Below are 19637 nucleotides of genomic sequence, written 5' to 3'. Positions count from 1 at the left end.
ACTTAATTCTGTGTTTCTGGAAAACACAGTAGGAGTGTAGGCCAGCGTGGAATTTGTCAAATGAGTATATACAAATATAAACAGGCGTTCTGAGTCAGGAAACACTTTTTTAAAAAGATTTTGAGAAAGAGCACAGGGATGCAAGCACAAGGGGGCAGGGGTGGAGGTACAGTGGGAGAAGCAGGCTCCTAGCAGGAAATCTGGAGGCAGAATCATGGCCTGAGCTGAAGGCAGATGTTTCACCCAGGGAGCTACCTGGTGCCCCAGAAAACACTTTTTTTTTTTTTTTGCTTTATTTCTAATGAAAATATGTCACAACATGTAAGAAATTACTCTGCTAAAATATGGATTCCTAGCTAATGCATTTATTTCAGTAGAAGAATTTGGACCCGTCTGTAGGGTTGAAGGTATTTAACACAAGGATCAATGAAATGTTGGGCAGAACACAAGAGGCCCGAGGGACTCTGCACTGAATGGGTGAAGCCCAAGGGGAAAGAGGCTAGATTACTGGAGGTGCGCCCGCCAGAGCCGTTGCTTTTGACCCCATGAATATGCTCGCTTCTTTGACTCTGGGTGATGGACGGTGGGGTGTGAACCGCCTTCCCTGTGCCGCAGACGCTGTGGGCGGGGAACGACGGCTTCCAGGTCCCCGGGCCAGCCCTGCTGCACGCTTCCATCCCGCCGGGGTCAGCCCCGGGGACCCCTAGCGCGGGAAGTTCTTGGGGTACAGCTGGAAGAGCTTGCCTTCCTGGGTGGGCTCGAAGCCGTACTTTTCCAGCTGCTGTGGGTCGAAGGCGCCGTCCCTGAAGTCCTTCTCGATGGCAGGTGCCACCGCCTCCCGGAACAGCTGCTTGGCCGTCAGGGGCTGGTCTGTGCCCGCCGGGACGCGGTAGTTCACGTACGGCTTGAGCCGGAAGCCGGTCAGCTCGGGCACCACCAGCTCCGGGACCATCTCCTTGACCTGCACGAACTTCCCGTCGCGGCCATGGACGCCGGTGCCCTTGGCGCCGCGGCCCTTGTAGAAGGTGCGCGGGCCCCGCTTGCTGGTCCACCGGCTCATGCGGTCGGCGCCCCGCACCAGGCAGCGAGCCGCCTCGCTCAGGAGGCCCATGCTGAGCCGCGCCCAGGGAACCGCTGTCCCGAGCCGCTCACGTGCGCGGCCGCCAGCCGCCCCGCTTTGCGCTTCCGGCGCCCTTGGCGGCTTCCGGCGGCCCGCGCGGCTTCCGCGCAGCAGCAAGAGCAGCTCCGATTGGCTGGCTGCGTCCAATGCACAGCCTCGGCCCTGTGAGGGGGCGGGACCTCCGGGCCCCAGCCAATGCACCGGGAGGCGCGGCGCCGGCCGGGCGGTGGAGGCAGTGACGGGAGCGCGGGCGTCGGGAGCGCGCGGTCCCGGTGAGTCGCCGCAGAGCGCCCCCCGATGGCCACGCCCGGGGCCTGGCCCTGTGAGGAAGGGTAGCCCGCGGCACCCCCAAGCCGTGCAGGACGCGCCCTGCCCCACAGGCTTCACGGCCGGCGCTGCGTGGAGGGAGGTGCAGGTGGGAGGCGGATCCGTGTCCTCTCGGCCGCCCGTACGTTAACCACGCCCCCCGCCCAGACACCAGCCCCCGTGTCCCCCAGCCCCGAGGACCCCCTGCAGTGGCCCCCTCCACCGGCATGGCCCCGATGCCTACCCGCCCGCCGCTGCCCGGGCTCGCGGCCCCTCTGTCCCGCAGGGCTTAGGGAGGCTCCGTGAGGCGGCACGGGGCACGAGACCTTCCCTGGGACGCCCTGGGCCTTGGGCGCCCTTGGCCTTGGGCGGGCCCTCTCGCCGCTACTTCCCTAAAGGTCCTGGGAGACCTAGCTGGCTCTTCCCCGTGGACCCCTCCCCAGGTCGTCCCCCTCGGGACCCGGCACGCCCACCCCGAGGGCCCCGCCACACTGGGGAGGAACCCCTGCCGCAGGCTGGAGGCTGTCGAGGCTTCAGCACAGCTCCCGCCCCCGGCCCCCCCCCCCCCCCCCCCCCCCCCCGCAGCTTCCTCCCTGTGGCACTCGCCCTTGACCTGCAGTTGTGGGTTCCCGGGCAGCCACGGAGCTGTCTACAGAGGGGGAAGCGGCTCTGGTGCTTCTCTTGGTGGAGAAACAGCTTTCCATCACGGTTTTTCTTTCGGTGCAAACATAATTTAACAAGAGAGGGAACCCAGGGGAGAAGGCTGTAGGCGTTGCTCTGTCCCAAGAGTGAGAGTTAGGGGAACACTTGGCGTCCTTTGAACCCCTTTCTTTTCTCCTTGACTGTTTTTTGTTTTGTTTTGTTTCATTTTTAGCCATGACGCAAGAGGAGGATGCCAGCCCAGAGGTATGGGGCTGGAGGGTCCCAGAGATGAATCAGAGCCTAACAATTCCCAGTTAGGGGCACTTGTGCACCAGGACAAAGGGTCCTTTCTGCATTTGTTCTGTGGGCAGCTCCTTGAAGTCTGTGGAATGGAAGTGGCAGCCTGGGCCCTTCTGTCCACTTGTCAGAGTCGAGACCCTGCCGTTGCCTCCCCTGAGGTCAGTTCCCACTGCTTCCCCTGAGGACTCCTGTTTGTTTTGACTCTGAGTCCTTTGTCACTGGAACATCTGTAGCCACATCACAAAGGCCTTTATTCCTAAAGCAGAAAAGTAAATGCATTAAAACAACCATAAAAAGCCTGATGCTCAACCATAGGAGATTGTATAACTAGGTTATGGGCCACCTGGATGACCCTTTCCTCCAACATCCTTGCTTGTCCTCGAGGTGGTGGCTGAGCTCCAAGGGACACACCTGAGTGAGGGGCAGGCTGTGAGTGCTGTCATGTTGACAGTGGTGCTACACCATTAGGTCAGGAGAGGCTGGATGCCTCAGCTCTGCAGCAAAGCTCCCACTGCTTCCATTTGCCTGCTGGACCAACTTCAAAGGCCAGCTTTTCTGGGCCACTTACTTATCCTGTCTCGTGGTAGCATTCTGCTTTTGAGACCTTTTTCTGAATGCCCTTCCATTTCATTGGTGTCTGGTGCTCTCTCTCTCTGAGGGATCAGACAAGCTACTTTAGTCCTTGGTGCTTGTGTTGGTTGAAAGGATTAACAGGTGCCCCTGCCCCATCGTGTTCTGGCTGCTTGGGGGGAGGTGTGTGGATACCAGGAAGAATGCAGGGTGGCTGCTTGTTTGGCTGGTTTTTCTTGCTCATTTTCATCTTCCTCTGGTTGAGGACTCAGCCAGCATCCTCCATATGGGTGGCCCCAGCCATATGCCCACTCATCACCCTGCACTCACTTTCTTCTCTTCCTCCCTTCCGTGGGTCTGGGCTTCTGAAGACCCATTAACTCCTTCCCTGGGAGGTGGTCGGGGAGCAGGCATGGAACCTGTGAGCTGGTATTCAGGGTTCTCAAAATCCAGATGGCTCCTTGTTTCTCAGCCTTGCTGGGCCTAGGCTTCCACGTACCCTGTGACCAGCAGCATACAGTCTTGCTGACCCGTGGCCAGCCAAACTTGCTCCTGCAGACTTGCATCTGAGGGACTGGAGAGCTGAAGGGTTGGGACTCACAGGCAATAAGGATGCCAAGGGCATTTGTGGTGACACAGCACAGCTGCCGGCCCTGCCCAACTGCCCCCATCCCGTGGTGGCTGGGGGGACGGATTCTTCTCTGTGTCTCCTGGACAGGCGTGCTCAGAGGAGCTCAGCACCCTGGAAGATCACTTCTTGGGGGGCTGCTAACTCCTGAACCAGTGGCTCTCTTCCTTCTGCCTGGGAAGCCAGGGCCACCCCTGTGTGGCGCTTCCTAACCACGGCGTTCTCCTCAGGATGCCTTCTGTCTGAGCACCACCCTGCAGTCCTGGGGACTGTCGCTGACAGAGCAGCATTCACAGTCCACCATGGTAACTGTCTCCAGTGCTTCCTGCTGAAGGGTTGGGGCCGGGCGGGGGGGCTGGATCCTGGCTTGTCCCAGACCTTGCAGGGTGGAGAGGGGCTCTGTGGCAGCCTTGCTGATGGACGCTCTGTCTGTCCTTGCTCAGCTGCTGGGGATTGTGATTGGAGCACTCCTAGCCCTGGCCCTCGTTGGCATCACCGTCTTTTTTGTGTACAGAAGGGTTAACAGATTCCGTGAGTATCTTGCTCCAGCTTTAAAGGGAAGGACAAGGGCTTGGGAGGGTGGGGGAGGTAGGGGGGACTTGCCCGTGTCTCGAGCTTCTGGGAGCAGGCCTCAGGCCTGTGCTGGGGACCCTGGGCCCACGGAATTTGCGTATGTTCCCAGTTTTCTTGGCTTACATTTCTGAGCAAGACTTGGTGAGAAGAGATGTGTGAGTCCTGCTCCCCGTGAACCACCCTGGGCTGGCTCGGGCCAAGAGGCTGTGGGCCTTTCCCCCACACCACGCGCTGTAGCAGGGGCAGGACAGGCTTGGTGTGTGTGCCCTGACTGCCGCCTGGTAGGGCCCATCGCCCCCATGTCCCCGCCGCGGCTCAGGAGGCCCCTCTGCTCCCCTTGCAGGACAGGTACAGCCCACTCCTCAGTACAGGTTCCGGAAGAGAGACAAAGTGATGTTTTATGGCCGGAAGATCATGAGGAAGGTTAGTAACCTGTGCTGCAGGCCCCAGTCCTATAGGCTCCCTTGGGGTGGGGTTCCCAGCTATCTGGGCTGTTAAAGGCATGTGTGTCTTAGCTAGCAACGAGAGCAAGGACAGAAGGCCGTTTGGGGAATATCCTGGGGCCTAGAGGGTCCTGGCTTCAGTGCTGAAACTGGGGGTCCTGCCAAGATTTGGAAGCTGGGAGGCCTCACTTGTCAACCCACGTGGAGGATTGGTGGCCTGGTCCAGCCCTTTCTGGTCCCCCTGGCCCACTCCGACTCCCTGAGGGCAGGGGGGATGCGACCCTTACTGTACTTGAAATAACTGCTGGCTTTTTAGAGTAGCCGCTACTTATCGTGTTTCTCTGGATAAACAACTAATTCATGTTCTCCATAGCAAATTTGAAATGCCACAGGAGAAGGCATGTGAATCCTTGTGTGGGCCTCCCATTCTTCTCAGCATCAGGCTGTGACATGGAGGCCCCCTGGTACCACTGACAGGGGCTGTGGTGTGGGCCTCAAGCCTGAATGCTGCCTCCTCCCAGCCTTGTGCGGAGAGCCACGTGGGCTGACCCCAGTCATCAACCCGTGGTCCTGCTGAAGAATGTGCAGTTGCCAGGCCTGGGTTAAGGAGGATGGGAGTGTGGTCTTATGGTGCCAGGTCACCTGAAGGGAAGCAGGACTTGGGACCACACACCTGCAACTGACACCACGGGACAGGCACTGAGCGGGGCGCAGGGGGCAGTGGCTGCCTGAGGGGCTTGCTGACAGCCAGGAACCAGGGACTCTGCATTCTCACCACCACAGGGTAGATGAGCTGGTCTCAATGGGGAGAAGGGGCAAAGAGCTTTCCAGACCCAGGATGATCATGCAGGGACTTGGATTCTAGGCGACAGGGCAACAGGATAGGATGGGGTCGGCCTTTTTTTTTTTTTTAACATTATTTATTTGAGAAAAGATGTATGCATGAGCAGGAGGGGCAGGGAGAAGGAAAGAGAATCCCAAGAAGGCTCCGCAATGAACACAGAGCTGGACACAGGGCTCGATCTCACAACCAGCTGGCCACCCTGGAGGCCCAGAGCCAGCTTTTAAAAGCCTGTGGAGCAGCCCCGGTGGCGCAGCGGTTTAGCGCTGCCTGCAGCCCAGGGCGTGATCTGGAGGCCCTGGATCGAGTCCCACGTCAGGCTCTCTGCATGGAGCCTGCTTCTCCCTGTGCTGTGTCTCTGGCCCCCCCCCCCCGCCACCTCTCTGCATCTCTATGAATAAATAAATAAAATCTTTAAAAAAATAAAAAATAAAAAGCCTGTGGAAAGGGGCTGCTGTGCCATCATGATAGGAGAGGCTAAGCATCTGCCCTGCAGACAGAGAGAACATAGGCCTGAGGATGCAGCGCTCTGAGAGCGCTGGCTGTTTGGGGATATGGCCACGAGGTGCTCCACTGTCCATGGTACCAGGGATGGCTCCCCATGTCTGGGGCAGACAGGGCCAGCAGGACCAGAGCCCGGGAACTGATGTCATGCTTGCAGGCAGCCCACAGGGCAGGTCCTGAGGGCTGCGGCTGACCCCCGAGGCTGAGTCTGGGTCCATTAGGTCATGGGGTCAGGACTCGGCCTCTCCCTTCACCCTGCAGGTGACCACGCTGCCCCACACGCTTGTGGGGAGCACGGCTGCCCCCCGGCAGCGGGTGAGGAAGAGGACCAAGATGCTGTCTCTGGCCAAGAGGTACTGGAAATGTCCTTCAGACCACATGTGCCCTGGCTGCCCTCCCTGGAGGGCACTGGGGAGCCTGCCTACCACCATGGCCCCTGGCTTCCCCATCTCTGGGTTTATAGTGCTAACACCAGCTGCTTCGACCACCTTTGAGCGCCAGGTGCACGAATCTGCTTTGCAGGATTCTGCGTTTCAAAAAGGAATACCCAACCCTGCAGCCAAAGGAACCACCACCGTCCCTGCTGGAGGCTGACCTCACGGAGTTTGATGTGAAGAATTCTCACCTGCCGTCAGAAGTTCTGTACATGCTGAAAAATGTGCGGTAAGACGGAAGCTGCGTTGGAGGCCTGGGGCCATCAGTGCTATGTCCTATTGTATTGTTTGCTTGTCAGCACTTGCATCTTGAGAAGGAAACCCCGGGCAGGTACAGGAAGTGTGTGGTGAGATGGAAGCTACAAGCCTGGGCTCCCTTCCACCTATGCCCGGAAACCCCATTCCTCTTTCTCGCCTGGCTTTGCCATCCCAGGTTTTGTGTACACCTCTGGTTCAGAGTCACAGTCATGGCTCAAGGGTTCTTTGAGCTGATGGGAGAACAGTTTATGAAAATTCCCGGATTCAGCTTCTGTCCTGACAGTGACTCAGGTGGCTAGTGCTGCAGGGTCTGCATGTCCATGACCTCCCACTCTGTGGATCTGGTCCGCAGTGCCGGCGGCAGTGGCTGTGTCTCCATCGACCTCCTCCTCTCCTTCCTGGAAGATCTCCCACATGTGCTGTGGTTCTTGCAGGGTCCTGGGCCACTTTGAGAAGCCACTGTTCCTGGAACTTTGCAAACACATGGTCTTTGTGCAGCTACTGGAAGGGGAACATGTCTTCCAGCCAGGAGAGCCAGATACCAGCATCTACGTGGTGCAGGACGGGCGCCTTGAAGTCTGCATCCAGGACGCGGTAAGAGAGCCTGGCCACATGTGTCAGTGGGCTCGGAGTGCAGAGCATGGTAGAGGGTATGGGTCTGTTGTGGTTGGTTGGTTGCCTTGCTAAGTAAACTCTACACTGATCATGGGGCTCGAATTCATGACCCTGATATCAAGAGTTGCACGTTCTGCCGACAGAGCCAGCCAGGCATCCTTGTTGTGTTTTTACTTACATGTCTGCCATTTGAAAGATGTTTTAAAGTTTTCTATTGAAAAATTAGTATAAAATTTTACATTTCGATTCTTTGGGGAAAAAGGCACACTTTGATGTCGAAAGCATTGGCACACAGTGTGTATGCCCTTTGCTGTTGGTGCATTCCCTCTCCCTCACACATGGGCGGTGCCCACTGTTTAGGGGGTCTGGTGGCATTTGACCTGTTCAAGCCTTTTAAGGTGCCTCTTCCATCTCCTTGGAATACCCCCAGTGGTCACACCCCTGCCTTTTGTGCAAGTTTCAGCGTAGTGACCCAATGTCAGCTCTCAGGACAGGCAACAGTGGTTGGGTGGCCCAGCTGGCCTGTGGGAGGGCTGAGCCTCCCATCAGTGGACGACTCTGCTCTGCTTCCTGAGCAGGATGGCAGTGAGGTGGCGGTCAAAGAGGTTCTGGCCGGAGACAGCGTCCATAGTCTTCTCAGCATCCTGGATGTCATCACTGTGAGTCCCCCGGGTGCACTCAGTGGCCAGGGGCTGGCCTAGGATGGGAGGGATTCCCCATGGGTCAAAGGGGTGTTTGGGAGCCATGTTAACTGTGTTTGAGAGGAGCTGGGCATCTGCTGATGCGTTCTGGCTGTCTTTTAAGTGATTAATTTTTGGACTGAATGACACATGCGTGTGGTCCAAGATTCAAAGGGGACAAACATCATAGAGTGAAAACACTTCCTAGGGGGGGACCTTGCCCTGGATCTTCTGTGCTCATGGTATCTCTCATTCTCAATCTTCTGCTGTTGATTGTTGCAGTGGATGGTTTTGTGTGCATGTCATTTTATGTATTTGACTGGCAGAGACTTCCCAGATGTAGGGTGTACCGCCCCCCACCCTGCCTGTGTCCTCACCCACCATCCAGGCATTCGTCTCATGTTTGACCTTTGCCAGTCCAGCCAATTACAAAATAACATCTCACATCATCTTGTGATTTTTAAACTTACTGTCATGGAGCATCTCAAACATTTGCAAAAGTAGGCAGAATAGTAAAGTCAACTGTGTGTGCATCACCAGCTGCAAAAAGTCTCGGCTCAGCACAACCATTCCCTTCTCGTTAACTAGAATTTAACATCTAATTTTCTTTTTTTCTGTGAGTAAAATTTCTGTACAATGAAACAAGATGTTAAGTGTGTCCTACCTGAGTTTTTTTTTTTTTAAGATTTTATTTATTTATTCATAGAGACACAGCTAGAGAGAGAAAGGCAGAGACACAGGCAGAGGGAGAAGCAGGCACCATGCAGGGAGCCTGATGTGGGACTCGATCCCGGGTCTCCAGGATCACACCCTGGGCTGCAGGCAGCGCTAAACCACTGCGCCACCGGGGCTGCCCCCTACCTGAGTTTTGATTATGTACACACCTGTGTAGCTCAAAAGGTGCATTTGATTGTCACTTTACCTTTGAGGTTATACTTCCTGCTTTGAGTTTTAGCTGTACATCAAGGCAACTTGTACCTCAGTTTCCCCCAGATGGACATTGCACAGAGTGGTCTCCAGAGCAGTTTAGCAGACCTTGACAAGGATGTATCCATGTGGGGCTAGAAGCCTGGGTACTTGTGTGACACTCATGATGGGTGGGGCCTTTGGTGAGTGTCCTTTGATCTAGCCCTGAGTTCTTGTGCACATGGATGACAAACTCCAGAGACTTTGGGGGTGTCCATGGTGTTCCCCCATCCCTATTAGGCTGATACAGACATGCTTTGAGGTGTGTTAGGGCCTGGGGTAGAGGTATGGATAGAACTCTGGCATCTTGCTCTGCTCCCAGGACCTGGTGTGTATTCACAAGATGCTTGGCTGGCGCTGAGAGGAATACCACCTCCTCTGAGCAAGGCTGACCCACCTTGAAAGGCCAGTGCATGGCCTGGCGGCAGCCTTTTCCTGGAGCATTGAGCTGGGAGAGGGCACCCAGATGTGCAGGCATGCCCCCATGTGGCTCCATAGGACTCTGGCTGGTGTGGGTCAGAATCTGTAAGGTGCACTGTGAGTCTGAGAAGCCCAGGAGGTATAGACAGATTGTTTACATGGAGATAAATTAGAGTTATGCAGCTCTGTACCCTCCCTCAACCTTGGCAAGTGTTAAGCAAACTATAGCTTTGGTGGAGGCCCTTCTTGGTATTTATTGTCTGCAGTGATTCCTGGTCTCATTATAATTTTGGGCTTGGGCACCACATCTTGCAGCCCCAGGAGATGTGTGCTGTGAGCAGGGCCTCCCCAGCCTGCTGCATCCCTGTCCTTCTCCCGGGGCAGCTTCCTCCTGGGGTGGGTAAGAAAACAGCAATGTTTCAGAGAAAATAATTCTGTATTGTGATTAACTAATCATCTGGAAGGACATCATTTTTGCCTAATCAGACATTTGTGTCTGTCATTAAAAAGAATTAATTCTATCCAAGTAACATAGACAAATTCTAAGCACAGTTTTGGTGTTTTGTGAATCACAGTTCTCTGTTCCACTGCCCTTCCCTAGAAAAGCCACTTCCATCTCTTCTAGGTTTTTTGTGCAATGTGCTTCCCTTGCTCTTTTGTAATCCTCCCGTCTTAGATTCGTGTGGGCTAGTTAGCCTGGAAATGAGGGCAGGCTTTCCTGATTGCTCTACGGGCCTCCCCACTCCTCCCACCCAAGCAAAGCCACACTCATGCAGGGTTGATTGCCTCAATGAGGTTCCTTTCTTGTTTTTCCTGGAGTTAACAGCTGCCTTGGTTTTTGGGTTGCTTCGTTTTTTGTGTAGTCATGGTCTGGTGCCCTGCTCCAATGCCCTGTGAGTTGGGGAGAAGCCCCCAAGCCCCCATCTTCTTGTCCAGCCTGACCTCCCTGGGCTGGCTCCCGATCCTCTGGGGTTCCCGCTCCTCATCTGGGTCCTTTCCTTCTGTCTCTGTGGGGCCCTCACCTCCACTCCCTTGGCCAGCTTGCTCGTGTTGGTGGAGCAGTTGCTGTCTGCTTTCTAAGAAGGGTATGAGGGAGATAGAGTTCTGGAACCTTACAAATCCAGAACTGTCTTTATTCTGTGCTACCTTTACCTTTCTGTTATACTTTCTAGATTTCTTCCACTTTGTTTTCCAAACCTCCTACTGAGTTTCTCATTTTTGTCACCACGTATTTTATTTTACTTTTTTATTTTTATTCTATTTAGTTTTTATTTATTTTTAAAAATCTTATTTATTTATTCATGAGACGCAGAGAGAGAGAGAGAGAGAGAGAGAAAGGCACAGACACAGGCAGAGGGAGAAGCAGGCTCCATTCCATGCAGGGAGCCTGACGTGGGACTCGATCCCGGGTCTCCAGGACCACACCCGGGACTGAAGGTGGCGCTAAGCCACTGAACCACCCGGGCTGCCCTATTCTACTTAGTTTTTTAAAAGATTTTATTTATTCATGAGAGACACAGAGAGAGAGGCAGAGACACAGGCAGAGGGAGAAGCAGGCTCCCTGCATGGAGCCCGATGTGGGTCTCTGTCCCAGGAATCCAGGATCACACCCTGAGCCAAAGGCAGACACTCAACCGCTGAGCCACCCAGGTATCCCTTACTTTTTTATTTTTAAATTGAATTAAAAATTCAGTTTAACTCACAGTGTAGTTAGCTCATGGTTAGTGTAGTTTCAGGAGTATAATATAGTGGCTCAGCACTTTCGTATGTCACCCATTGCTTATCACAAGTGCACTCTTTCATCCCCATCACCTATTTCACCCATCCTCCCCTCTGGTTACCATCAATGTGTATAGTTAACAGTCTGTTTCTTGGCTTCTCTTTCTCCTTTGCTCATTTGTTTTGTTTCTAAAATTCCACATGTGAGTGAAATCGTATGGTATTTATCTTTCTCTGCAGTCAGATGTTCTACCTCTGAGCTGTAGTCCTTGTATTTGTCTTTCTCTGACTTATTTTATTTAGCATAATACTCTCTAGGGGCACCTGGCTGGTTTAGTCTGTTAAGCACCCAACTCTTGGTTTCAGCTCAGGTCTGATCTCAGGGTTATGAAATCAAACCTGACATCAGGCTCTGCACTGAGTGTGGAGCCTGCTTGAGATTCCCTCTTCCCCTCTGTACCTCCCCTGCCATTCAAGTGTACTCTCTCTCAAAAAGAAAAAAAAAACCAAAACTCTAGATCCATCCACATCATTGCAAATTGAAAGATTTCATTCTTTTTTATGGGTAATATTTCATCATATACACACACACACACAAATACATACACGTACACATACGTATATGTATATACACCTACCACACCGATTTTCTTTATCCATTTATCAGTCAGCAGGCACTTGAGTTGCTTCCATATCTTAACTATTGTAAATGATGCTGCTGTAAACATAGGGGTGCGATATATGTACACATATGTGTGTGTATACACATATACATTTTGCATATATATATATATTTTTTAACTAGTGTTGTCATATTCTGTGGGTAAATACCCAGCAGTGGAATTACTGGAGTCATGTGGTGATTCTAGTTTAAATTTTCTCCACACCCTCACAAACACATTGTTTCTTGTGTTTTTTTTATTTTAGCCACCATGTTTTTTATTTTAGGAGCTCTTCCCTGCCCCCCAATTTTTTAAATAATATCTTATTATTTTTCATGGATGCAGTAAGATAAGGTTTTCTTTTACTCTCTGTGTTTTCTCTCTCTCTTTTGGGTCTCTCTTCTCTGTTTACTTTGGCTTCAATCTTTCCCAGCAGCTTGTTTGTGTGGAGTGCCATCCATGTTGACCTGCCTAGGTAGGCAGGAGTCTGAGCCCCACATGTGGAACCAGAGTGGCCAGTCAGAGAAAGAGCAGGACAGGAGCCTCCCATAGGCGAGAATGACATGTGAAGGCAGAGCAGTGGTCAGCGCATGAGAGGGCCAGGCAGGCCACACAGCCTCTGCTATAACTGTTCAGCTTGGCTGTCCCTGTGTCCAATAAAGATTTATTTACAAAAACAGGCAGTAGGTAAGATTTGGCCCTTGGGCTGAAGTTGGCCCACTCTGGTGGCTGAGCGTTACCTGTCAGGAGTAGATGTATCAGGCTCAGCAGCGGCATACAGCAGTCTGGGCTGCTGAAAATGTTCTGTACCTCATTTGAGTGCTGGGTATATGGGTGAGCCCTGGTGTGCTCAGGTTTGCCCCAAGGCTCATTGCAGGAAGGCAACAGGGGGCCCACAGAGTGGCATCTACAGGTGTTTTCTCTAAAGCTGAATCTCAGAGAGGCATCTGCAGTGTCCTGCCAGAGTGGAATTGGCTTGGAATCAGGGAGGGAGCGTGGGGCTGCCCCATCCAGGTAGATGGACGCTGTCCTCCTGCCCAGGCATGAGCCCTCGGCTATGCTGAAGATCCTATGCTCTGAGCCGTTTGCTTCACCATCTGCAGAACCCCAGTGGCAAGCTTCAGGGCGGGGAGGAGGCTCAGGCCCTCCCGTGAGGGTGGGTTTCACATCTTGCCTCTCTGCTCCTAAAGACAACAGCTCCATTAGCTGCCAGTCTGTCATGTACTTTTCACCAGTTTCCATCATTGATGCATCTAGTCTGCTCTCAGCTTTTGTCTTGATTCTTGGAGGTTTGTATCTTTGTAACAGAGCAGAGATAAGTGGACATGCCATGAAGACCTCCCCTTCAAACCACCATCTCTCATGGGAGGTCATCTTTATTACCGTCCTTTCCAACTAAAGTAGCGATATAGTCTTTGGATACCTAGGCAATTTTGATTCTTTTACTTTTTTTCCATTTTACTAAATAATTAGCCCACATCACTGAGAGGTGTATAGCAGGTACTCTGATTTACACCTGCTGTGAAGTGGTCACACAACAGATCTAGACAGCACCACCATTGCCCAGAGATGAAAGTAAAGGGGATATGCTGAGCTCCCAGCACCAGCTCTCCACAGCGTCCCCATGTGTCGCCTGGCTCGTTGCATCCCCGGTTCTTCCCGTCTTGGTGTTATAACTGAAACTGTCTGTTCTGGCCACCTTACCCCAAACCCCTTTCCCTTATTACTTTACTCTTTACAAATGTTGTGACATGTCTCAGAGATACGGAAATGCACAGTAGTTCGTAAGCAGCCAAGGAAGCTGTTGCCCAGGTCATGTGGCTATGGCAGAGCCAGCTAGCAGTGAACCTGGCCTCCAGCACCCCTCTCCTTTCCCCAGAAGATTGACGTGCCCTCCAACACGCAACTCCCAACCCCATGCAGCCTTCTGCTGCGTGTGGCTCTTCCGCAGGTCATTAACATCAGCCCCCTGTGTGCACAACTGTCCTGCTTCAGGCATCTGCACCTCTGCTGCTTAGAAGGTTTTTAGATACATGCAAACATGGGGGTTCCTGCAGGTCTGCACCTGGGCCCTGTGCACACTCTCAGCAGCTCAGCCTCTCTCTGTGGCTCAGTTTTTTTTATTTTAGGTGAGGTCGAGCATGTTGTTTTTCTGTTTGGAAATAAGTAGCCCACGAGCCATTTTTAGCAACAGTGGGTACACTTTCATTCCCTTTTCTACTTACCCCCCCCCCCCACACACACACATATACACATGCTTTTCTCTCTGATTCTTGGACAGAGATGAGAATTGCCATCTGATGGGGTCTATGGGGCTGGTCCTCCCGGGCCCTCCTGGGATCTCCCAGTGGTCTAACTTGCTTGTGAGTGGGAGGCTGGGTGAGGTCACATCCCAGACAGGCCATCTTCCTCTGTGCACCCACAGGAGGGGTGCTCACTCTCTACGGAGTGGCCGCGTGGGGCGTAAGCTGTGTGTGGGGGGGTGCGCTGGAACCTGTGGCCTCCAGAAGGGACAGGACCCTGCAGCTGGTCTGTGATTCCTGTCCTTCGACAGCTGGCAGGCTGCCACTCTACTCCTCCTTGTCGCGGGGTAGTTGTGGTCTCCCAGGAACAGTTGTCTTTTTATAAAGGATGTGAAATGAGCAGAAAAGGGAAGAAATATAGCAGAGTCCTGGAGCTTACTCAGAGCATCTTGAGAGATGCATGCTCAGGTTCCCGACACATAGGGCCTGGTCACGAGGTCGGGAATACCCCAGCTCCCCCTCCGTGGGCGGACTTCCATGTGTGGCCAGCCCCATCCTGAGACTGCCAGGGCTCCCCCTGCAAACACAGACATTCCTAACACATTGAGAGGCTGCCCCCAGGAACTGGGGGCCACGACCAGCCACTTCCTCACCACTCAGCCCTGGCGGTACAGACGTGGTCTGTGTGTGGGCTACTGAAATTCCTCCATGGCCGGGGTGGGGGAAGAGGGGTGTAGAAACAGCATGGGAGTTTCCTGAATACTGAAGATGTATATACGGTATAGCCCAGAGCTGTGCAATAAATGTGAACATCTATGAGTTTATTTTATTTTATTTTTATAAAGATTTTATTTATTTATGTGACACAGAGAAAGCACAAAAGCAGGGGGAGCAGCAGGCAGAGGGAGGGGGAAAAGCAGACTCTCCACTGAGCAGGGACCCCGATGCAGGGCTTAATCCCAGGACCCTGGGATCATGACCTGAGCTGAAGGCAGGTGGGTCACTGCCACCCAGGTGCTCCGACAGCTTTATTTATAATTGCCCCAAACTGGAAACAACCCAGATGCCCTTGAACTGCTGAGCCAAGGAAACAGCCTCATTGTGCACCATCAAGAGCGCAACTGCTGGTATGTGAGGAGCACGTCAGGCCTCAAGCTGGCATCTCAGGGAGGGGAGCTGGGTGTGTGTGATTCCACTCATTTGATGTTTTGACAAAGGCAAAGCCATGAGGAGGAGGGATGAAGGCTCGTTATGGTGGTTGCTGGAGGATAGGGTGGCAGCAACAGAGGGCAATGCCCTGGCTGGAAATGCGGGCTCTTCTCTCTGGCTCCCAGTGGGCTCCCAGGAGGTGCTCCATGCGTGGAGCCCGGTGCCCAGTACCTGTGGGTACTTCCACATGCTGCTGCTGCATCCTTCTGAGTCAGGGCCCTGGAGCCAATTGACGCTGCTGTCCTTGCAGGGCCACACCGCTCCATACAAAACTGTGTCTGCCCGTGCTGCCGTCCCTTCCACTGTCCTCCGGCTCCCAGCAGTGGCTTTCCAAGGAGTTTTTGAGAAGTATCCTGAAACCCTGGTGAGGGTGGTACAGGTAGGTCACTCCTGCAGTAGCCCCTCTGGCCCAGCGCCTGGCGTACCAAGCATTTCTCACATGCCGCTGTGTCAGTACTGAGTGTCACATGCCCAGGAAGGCACATCCTGGTGGGTGAGGAAGGACTAAGGTGGGTTTAGAAGGTTTTGTGATGTGTATTTTACAGTAAAAGTGAATATTCATGATCTCAGAGAGGTCTCCAGAACCCCCAGGAGCCCCCCAAAGAGTTCCTTTTTTATGATTAAGTTTCTGTATTGAAGTGATCTTAGATTTACCAAAAATTTACACAGTGATGCAGTTTCCTTATGCCCCTAAGGCTGACATCTCGGGGGACTGTGGTGAGTTGTCAGACCTGGGGCTTCGTTCCTGCGAGGGTCGTGATGGGGCTGGGGTGCCTGGAGGAGGCCCGGCCGGCAAAACTGGCTGTTCCCCACCAGATCATCATGGTGCGGCTGCAGAGGGTCACCTTTCTGGCTCTGCACAACTACTTGGGCCTGACCACAGAGCTCTTTAACCCGGTAAGTGCGGCCTCTCACCCCCATCCACATCACCGTGACACTGGGCCCGGAGAGGGGTGTGTGGGGCTGTGTTTTCTGCTCTGCCTTTTAGCCGATGCTTATGGATGAGTCGGGAGCTGAGAACCTGTCCTGTCTGAGATTTGGGGAATGAGACTTCTCTGATGCCTGTTCAAGGAGAACCTGGGGTTGGCCTGAATGTGGTCCCTTGGGTCCCCTTGCTCCGTGAGCCTGCCTGCCCCTTTCCTGTTGCTCACCTGGCAGTGGAGGTGGTCACCTCCTGTCCCCTGGGGTCCCTCCTGCCGGCAGTCTGGCCGGTGGGGTTGAGCTTGTGGCTGTGAGAGCCAGAGCTGCTGTGAGCAGGAGATGAGACCCTTGTGGGCCCTGGTTGGAGAGGCCCTGGATACTGACCACTCATTACTGGAGTCAGTGTTGCATGTCTGTCTTCTCCCTACTTTAATGGGTTTTGGTTTTATCATCTTTTACTAGTATTTTAAGGCATATCCTTTTGTTTTCTACTTTACTTTTCATCTTAATGAAGAGTATTAAGCTTTCTGACAGTGCTGACCACCATTTAAACTTGATGGAATTGCCAGGATAAAGCAAGCTGGGCTTTTGGGACCTTAAGCATACAGCTGGTATCTTTGCGGGTCACCAATCCTCTTGTTCCCCCAAGTGTGGCTGCTGGGAGTATTAGCCAAGGGGTGCCCCTAGAGTGCCTGCATCTTTCTCACACCCCAGGAGAGCCAGGCTGTCCACCTGCTGTCTGTGGCCAGCATGGCTGCTGGAAAGGCCAAGCGGCAGGCCTGCTGCAGCTCCGAGGATCGTCTGGAGAGGCCCCTGTGGCCCCAGGAATTGTGCGACCCAGGTATTGCCCCTGAACTGGCCTCCAGCCTGAGGCCAGGCCCCTTTTCCTCCCCAGCTACTTCTCCCATCACACTCATCTCTGTGGGAGGACTGGGCTCCCAGGGAAAGCCATCCTCGAGCAGATTCCTCACTTCATGCTACTCTGAGCTCTTGAGAGAATCCTGGATCTGGGGAAAGAAACTGTCCATTGAGGTTTCTTGGCTACAAGTCACCTTCAGAGTGATGATGTCATGTGCAGTATGCTAGCAGGTGTGGGATCAGTTACCTGCTTGTTCACAAGCAGGCGACTGATAGTGAACAATAGCCATGTGGCTCAGGGCCCCTCCTGGAAAATTGTTTTTTTTTTTTTTTTTTAATTTTGATTCTTGTTTATTACTTTTTTAATTTTTTTTCTTTATTTATGATAGGCACACAGTGAGAGAGAGAGAGGCAGAGACACAGGCAGAGGGAGAAGCAGGGTCCACGCAGCGGGAGCCCGACGTGGGATTCGATCCCGGGTCTCCAGGATCGCGCCCTGGGCCAAAGGCAGGCGCCAAACCGCTGCGCCACCCAGGGATCCCAAGATTGTTTTTGGATTCCTTTTCCTGAGGAGCCAGTAGAGCCCTCAAGTATGCCAGGGTCATGCCAGGTGCATGGTGGCCACCTTGACCACAACAGTCACAGAGAAGGGGGCTTGCAAGGCTCCAGCCTAGTGGAGGACGCTGGTAGCAGGGGTGAGTCTGTTCAGAGAGACCTAAGAGGCAGAGCAGGGCTGCGTCCAAGGCTGGCACTGGCCTGGGCAGGTGCGTGTGGGTATCGAGGTCTGTGCACCATCGTGAGCACAGTGGCCTTCCGTTCCACTGGTCTCCTTCCAGCAGATCGAGGGGGCGGCCGTGCAGCAGCCTCGGGGCCTCTGCTGAAAAGGAGCCAGTCCTCCCCACTGCCTTCTGTCCACGAAGAGATCCTGGACGAGCTCGGCAAGGCCCAGGCAGGTGACCAGGCCTCTTTTGCTCCACCAGGTAAGGCAGTGGGTGACCTGAGCTGGGAACACTAACAAGTCCAGAGGACCCTGTGCCCACACTCTGGCTCAGTTTGATGCGGTGCTGAGCATCTTATTGCCCCAAGTACCCTGTGGGCTTCCCTCCACGCGGTCCCTGTTCTCCTGCTATCTCGCATCTGTGCCCCGGGGGTCCACATCCCTGAGGCTGTACCCAGCTGCTGCAGGAGCCTCTCCTTTGTCCCCTGTGCTAGGCTGTGCCCACCAGCACACCACTGTGTCACATCTTCAACTGACAAATGGATTTTCTAGGCCCTTTGGCCCCTCAGCTGCCGCCAGGGTCGGCTTTCATTAGAGCAGAGCTCTCAGGGCGCCTGGGAGCTCAGTTGGTGGTGTCTGCCTTCAGCGCAGGTCATGATCCTGGGTCCTGCTCAGCGGGGGTCTGCTTCTCCCTCTCCCACTCCCCTAACTCTGCTCTCTCTCTCAAATAAATCTTTTAAACTAAACAAAACAAAACAAAACAAAACAAAAGCAGAGCTCCAGGAGCTGACCGTGCCAGCTGGGGCACCTTCCTTCAGGGACCTGGTCATGGCCTCTGTGTGTTGTAGCCTGGAAGGGCTCCCAGCACATCCTGGGGCAGCACAGGTGCTACCAGGGATTCTCGTGTCCAGCCCGCAGCCCATACAAACTAGCTCCTCCTTGTAATTTTCTGATTTTCCTCTTATATTAGTTAGAAAGTTAATTTTGTTTTCATTTGCGTTTTGTGAGTTACTGGCAAGTTTCATCATTTGGTGTATTTGAGAGCCGTTTGGGTTCCCTCTTCAAGAATTGTCTGTTTAGGGATGCTCAGCTGGCAGTCAGTAGAGTGTGTGGCTCTTGACCTAAGGTTGTGAGTTTGAGCCCCACATTGGATATGGAGCTTTCAATAAATAGATAAATAAAAGTTGTCTGCTTATATTCTCTGCTCATTTCCTGCGGGGCTTCCTGACTCTGTCTTGTTGATTTGCATTAATTCTTATTGCTCTAGATAGAGACTTCATCTGCTGTAATTGTTCAGGCACCTTTTTCTGGTCTTCATCTGTCAGAAGACCCAGCCCCGGGGACTGTCGTGGAACAGGAACCTTGGTGTTCATTTACTGAAAACCGGCCATTGTGCATCTGTGGTCTGTGTGTGGCCGCTTCCTCCTTGTTCTGTCCTTGTTCACTGGGCTTTGAGCATATCCACACTGTCTCCTCTGAGCTGTGTGGTTCCCCTTCCACACCGAGGGCTCCTTCGTTTGCCCTTCTCACTTGGTTGTGTTCAAAGTCGGAAGTTCAGCCTTTTCAGCCTTTTCTCACTTCGTATGGTGGTAATTTATGCAGTACCATTAACAAAAACGATCTTTCATTTCCCTGTTGCCTTGTTTGGTGCCACCTTCATTTGGCATCAAATTTCTGAATATACATGTTTGTTTGTTTGTTTTTTTTTGTAATAGCTTTCAGAGATATGATGCACATACATTAAGTTCACCTTTCTGAAGTGTCTGATTCATTAGTATAGTCACAAAATTGTGCCTTGATCACCACTATTTAATCCCAGAACAGGGCAGCCCCAGTGGCGCAGCAGTTTAGCGCAGCCTGCAGCCCAGGGCGTGATCCTGGAAACCCTGGATTGAATCCCACATCAGGCTCTCTGTATGATGCCTGCTTCTCCCTCTGCCTGTGTCTCTGCCTCTCTCTCTCTCTCTGTCTCTATGAATAAATACAAAATCTAAAAAAAAATAAAAA

The 19637-nt window shown here is 53.2% G+C and overlaps 2 protein-coding genes across 7 annotated transcripts in view; one reads left to right on the top strand and one right to left on the bottom strand.

Moving 5' to 3' along the window:
* Positions 1 to 345: 345 nt before the first annotated feature.
* MRPL41 (mitochondrial ribosomal protein L41) lies at positions 346 to 1204 on the bottom strand. The gene has a single exon (XM_041724158.1). It carries the CDS (start codon positions 1109 to 1111, stop codon positions 704 to 706), a length of 408 nt encoding a protein of 135 aa, XP_041580092.1. The 5' UTR covers positions 1112 to 1204; the 3' UTR covers positions 346 to 703.
* Positions 1205 to 1287: 83 nt separating this feature from the next.
* The window catches only part of PNPLA7 (patatin like phospholipase domain containing 7), a 66895-nt gene continuing 48545 nt past the window's right edge, over positions 1288 to 19637 (top strand). The window contains exons 1-13 of one of the 6 annotated variants that reach the window (XM_041724137.1): positions 1288 to 1392; positions 2301 to 2332; positions 3797 to 3871; positions 4010 to 4097; positions 4483 to 4562; positions 6189 to 6280; positions 6450 to 6590; positions 7054 to 7213; positions 7813 to 7893; positions 15384 to 15512; positions 15950 to 16030; positions 16769 to 16895; positions 17752 to 17892. In XM_041724137.1, coding sequence (XP_041580071.1) covers positions 2303 to 2332; positions 3797 to 3871; positions 4010 to 4097; positions 4483 to 4562; positions 6189 to 6280; positions 6450 to 6590; positions 7054 to 7213; positions 7813 to 7893; positions 15384 to 15512; positions 15950 to 16030; positions 16769 to 16895; positions 17752 to 17892 — 1225 coding nt within the window. In that variant the 5' untranslated portion in view covers positions 1288 to 1392; positions 2301 to 2302. The other 5 variants (XM_041724136.1, XM_041724141.1, XM_041724140.1 and 2 more) reach the window with 5 other exon arrangements.

This window comes from Vulpes lagopus, chromosome 12, assembly GCF_018345385.1.
Source record: "Vulpes lagopus strain Blue_001 chromosome 12, ASM1834538v1, whole genome shotgun sequence".
Lineage (NCBI taxonomy): Eukaryota > Metazoa > Chordata > Mammalia > Carnivora > Canidae > Vulpes > Vulpes lagopus.
This window is presented reverse-complemented; position numbering and strand designations above follow the sequence as displayed.